We start from the raw sequence: 4,950 nt of genomic DNA on the forward strand, positions 1-4,950 counted from the left end.
TGTAATCTCCTGTTTGAATAATAAAATATTGCCGATGCCTTAGTTTGGTGGACGTAGCCCAGAATGGTTGGGTGAACCATGTTAAAAGCTGTGTCCCTGTGCATGATTTTAATTGTTGTGTTTATATTTCACTGTTTGCTGTGCATCTGATCTCCAACAATAACATTAACTAAATTTTGAAGTACTAAGCTAAAATCACAAAAACCTAGATCAGATATCTTCACATATTAATATTCGGTCTCAAGACACAAGTTGTTGGAGACCATACTTATGGAATAAAAACACATACGAATTGAACTAGTAGAAGATCTTTTGACGCAAATATCTACATTCATTCAAAAAATATCAAAGACTAATACAATAGCTAGACTAAAAAATTTATAACAAATAAACATTTACTTTACCGTGTTTTGGGTTTCTTTCGTGACTAACCGAGTTAGGGTTAGACCCGTTCTCATATCAATACTAAGTTGGGAGAGTTTTAAAATGAAAGTAGAGATTACTACATAGATAACAATAATGTATTAGTTTTGTATTAGTTTTATTAATAAATATAATAATTTTGATTTTAAAATAAGTAAATTATTTTAGAGATATAATTTTTCAATTGAGTAAATATTTTGATTTCACATGATGATTAACCATAAAAAAATAAAATTTCAAATCCAATACACTAAATTCAACATTATCAATAATTTAATAACAAGTACAAGCACATTTATATTAATATAAATGTGGTTAATAAATTATAATGATCCTATAATATAATATTTTTTTTTTCTCGTTAAAACTATTCTATTATTTACAGGATCAAGAAAAACAGTTACATTCACAGAGTCATTTTACCAGACGCCAACTATGGCACTTTGGAATAGGAATAACCAAAAAGAGCAGCCCTTGCAGGGGCACCACGTCTGATCAAAACAACCTTTGCAGGGGCACTATACCACAAAAGTGCAGCCAGACCAAACTAGACATCCCGCGCAGTGGCGCTGGACCAAAAGTGCTCATCCCTCGCAGGGGCATCAAAAGACATTCAACATTATCCCTTTCGGGCAGTACAAACATAGCAAGAACAGACTTTAAGCCAAAATGACATAAACAGAAAACCAAAACAAGACCTGAGCAGCGATGGAGGACGGCTATTCGTCCGGCTCCTCCTCGACCACCCTGCACCAGCCATACTTCTCAATTTCCTCTGCAGTGGGAAAGGAGTCCATGTTGACATTGTCCCCTTTGGATGTCGACACCTCCTGAGTCTGAGGAAGGTTAGAAACATGCTCTGGAGCATCCGCTGGCATCTCCTTGACGTCCTCTGAGCTTCCACCCGGGTGCTTCCCCTTACTGTGATGAACATCGCCACCATCTGAAGATTCCTCAAGGAAGAGAACCGATACATGGGCATTGATACGGGGTTTGTACAGAGAACTACTAAAGGTGAAAATGGCAGAACCGAAGGTAGGCATAGGTGCCGGATCAGAGTCTTGGGCACTGGAGTCCATGAATTGGCTTGTTTGGAGGGGGTTGGCCTCAGCGATAGGATGGCAATGGCAACGGCAACAGTGGGGTTGGGACGCATCAACTGGAGGACATGAAGACCCTCCCCGGGCAGAACCTCGACGGCTGAGCAATCGCTGTCGAGGCCTAACCATCTTTGCAAGAGCACCAGGGGTATGGAGCAATGCGGAATAGGATAACCTTTCAGACTTGAGACGGCACCCAACAGACAGGAAGATGGCTTTGACAGCAAGAGCTGTTGCTTGGAGAACCATAGACCAGGCAAGAGCCTGAACTCCGAGAACCAAAAACTGAGCGTGAACCAGCGCATGGAGAGCCGACCCACCACCTTTTTTAACCTCCTCATCACCACCTCGAGTCCTGTTCGCCATAACTGCTAGCTGCAGTCGCACCAGTAAACCGGACAGAGCATTGAAGTGCTTCTGTTGTTCTCCCATGCTTTTATTCCTTGGCGGCGAGCATCGTATCAATTTGCCTGCCTTAATCTTGAGGCAGCACATGGCTAGCATGTGGCTCCTCATTAACACGCGTCTTGTCACCCGCATCCGGGGAAGCAGCATCGCTTTGGACCAGGCTAGCGCATTCCTGAGCCTGGACATTATTTGGTATAATAGTCATGTTTCCTGTGAGAAGGGTATTCTCGTTTTCCACCCCTATGTTGGCCAGGAGGTCAGCAACCTTGTTGCCTTCCCTTTTTATATGATTGAAGGAAATGGCCCTGTTGCTGTGGAGCGCTTGTTCGATGGCCTCCAGCCTTGCTTCGAGCCTCCAACTGGCAGCGATTTTCCTTGCTTGAGATCCATTCTGGAGGCGCTTGGCCATGTTTATAAGGATCTAGGAGTCTCCTTCCACGACCAGGGGTTGAAGGTTGAGATTCCAAGCGAGAAGGAGCCCTTGCCAAAGTCCCTCTAGCTTAGCTGAGTTGTTGGTGTCCCACCCTATGTTTCCAAAGTATATCTGCAGGGGAGTGCCTTCATGATTCCTTAGAATTCCTCCAAAGCTGGCCATTCTAGGATTGCCTTTGGAGGCACCATCGAAATTGAGCTTATAGGAATGCTTAGGGGGAGCAGTCCATGTGCCCTTGTTTATGATGCTGCTTTTCAAAGGGTCGTTCTTGTGTAGTCCCTGAGGTAGATGCAATTGCCAATTGTCTAGAATGCCTTTCTCATTGTTTAGAGAAGGAAGATCCTCCTGTGTCAGGATCGGAGCATCAGCGTTTCTTTGAGATTCCCACAAAGCCTATTCCATATATTTTCGATCGGAGAGCGTTGGTTTTTGAATATGCGTTTGTTCCTTTCCTTCCAGATGCTCCAGAGGATGAGCCCTGGGATTATGTTCCACAAACAGTTGAGAAGCTCGCTTTTATAAGGATTTTGTGGCCAGTGTCTTAAGGAGTTGGTTATGTCGTTCTCCATTCTGCATCTTCTTTGACATCTAAAGCTCGCCTTTTCCCATAGTTGATTGGCTAGGGGGCAGGTGTCCAGGAGGTGTTGGAGAGTTTCCTCATTATGATTGCAATTATGACAAATGGAGGGACCATGAAAGTTTCTGCTCCTTAGTTTGTCCCAAGTGAGGATTCTTTTATGTCCTACCAACCATAGGAAATAAGAGACTTTGGGCCAGGATCCAAGACCCCAGATTTTGCTCCAGATTGGGTCAGAAGGGGTAGTGATATTGCATACGATCTTATAAGCCTCTGATGTGGTAAAGGCACCTTTTGGTTGATATCCCCATCGAAGAATGTCACTGCCTTCGTCATGTCTAATGCTTCTTTTCCGTAACTCCTTCTCCAGCTCCTCAGCATCCCGAAGGTTTGTGTTATTGATTAACTGATTACCCTGTTTCCATTTCCTGAATCCATGCTCCGTTTCCTGCATCCAAAACTGTCGGATCTTTTCTTGCTGCTGCTCCTGCCTATTGAATTCTGGAGATGGATGAAGAATGCGGCTGAGCTTTGGCATCTGGTTCCATGCATCTGTCCAGAATCTTGTCGTTCTGTCGTCTCTCACTTCCCAGAAACTGTGCTGCTGAATTAACTGGAAGTGCTGTTTGGCTGCATTCCAGATTAGCGAGCCTTTGTCATTGGGAGTGAACCTGATGAGCTCTTCCTGAGGTCTGTTATTGGCATATTTGGCTGTCCAGATTTTGACCCAAGGTTTTTCTGGGTTAGTGACCCATTGCCACCAAATTTTAGCGCTCATAATGGAGTTGCTATGCTCTGGGTCTCTCAGCCCAATGCCCCCTTTATCTTTGGGCGTGCAGACGGTGGTCCATTTTACAAGAGCCCATTTACGGTTAGTTGCCGAGCTGCCCCATAGGAAGCCACGCTGAAGATTCCTGATTCTTTTTAAAACCCATTTCGGCGCTGCTAGGATTGAGAACAGATAAAGTGGCATTGCCTGAAGGACTGACTTAATGAGCACCACACGACTGGCCAAATTCAAAGTTCTGTGCGTCCAAAGGTTAAGACGGGATTCGAGCTTCTCAATGAGAGTTCGCCAAGAGGAATGCTTTATGGCTGAAGCAGTGAGGGGAGCTCCAAGGTATTTGGAGGGGAGGGTAGCAGTGGGAAATCCCAGGATACGAGCAACCGCTGTCTTGACAGTTGGAGGAGTGTGAAAGAAAAAGATCTGCGATTTGGAGCTATTGACACTGGTGCCTGAAGCTTCAGAGAAATCATTGAGCAGGGCTTTGAAGCAGGAGGCTTCCTGGACAGAAGGGTAGCCAAATAGCATGGTGTCATCAACAAACTGCTGATGAGAAGTTGCAGGGGTGTTGTGAACAGAGAGGCCTTTGAGCTGATGAGAGTGGAGGGCGTGTTTGATGTGACGACCTAGACCTTCAGCCATTAGAACAAAGAGGAAGGGGGATAGGGGGTCACCTTGCCTGATTCCTCGGGATGGTTTGAAGGGGCGGGAGGGGATTCCGTTCACAAGGATGGAGAAGTGTGTGGATGTAATTAGACTCATGATCCAGCGGATCCACATAGAACAAAATCCAAAGGCCATTAGCATTTGCTGAATGTAAGTCCAGCTGAGTTTATCAAAAGCCTTAGAGAGATCCAGTTTGAGAATCATACCTGCCTGCTTTGATTGCTTGAGGGAGTGTATTATCTCGTGCGTGAGGAGAATGCCATCCATGATCTGTCTCCCTTCCACGTACCCCGACTGTTCCGGAGAGATGAGCAGAGGCAAGAGGGGCTTTAACCTGTTTGCAATAACTTTAGATATGACTTTGTAAATTACGTTGCAGAGAGCAATCGGCCTATATTTGTTAGGGGTGATTGAATCCTCCTCTTTTGGGATAAGGGCAATGAAGGTAGAATTGAGAGAGGGAAGCAGCCAATGGAGAGCTCTTGATTCTTCTACAATTTGCCATACCTCCAGTTTTATCAGCTCCCAGAAGGTGTGAAAGAACGTAGTGGTGAATCCA

The 4,950-nt window shown here is 44.9% G+C and overlaps 1 protein-coding gene across 1 annotated transcript; it reads right to left on the bottom strand.

The window, feature by feature from the left end:
* Window positions 1-2,728: 2,728 nt before the first annotated feature.
* On the bottom strand, window positions 2,729-4,367 carry LOC149256504 (uncharacterized). Its single transcript, XM_089455384.1, has 2 exons — window positions 3,201-4,367; window positions 2,729-2,842 (listed from the first exon to the last, which is right to left on the bottom strand). The coding sequence occupies exons 1-2, from the start codon at window positions 4,365-4,367 to the stop codon at window positions 2,729-2,731; spliced, it is 1,281 nt and encodes a 426-aa protein (XP_089311510.1).
* Window positions 4,368-4,950: the final 583 nt, after the last annotated feature.

Source organism: Pinus tabuliformis, chromosome 7, assembly GCF_031772625.1.
Source record: "Pinus tabuliformis cultivar Carrire ecotype Pingquan chromosome 7, CPIR1, whole genome shotgun sequence".
NCBI lineage: Eukaryota > Viridiplantae > Streptophyta > Pinopsida > Pinales > Pinaceae > Pinus > Pinus tabuliformis.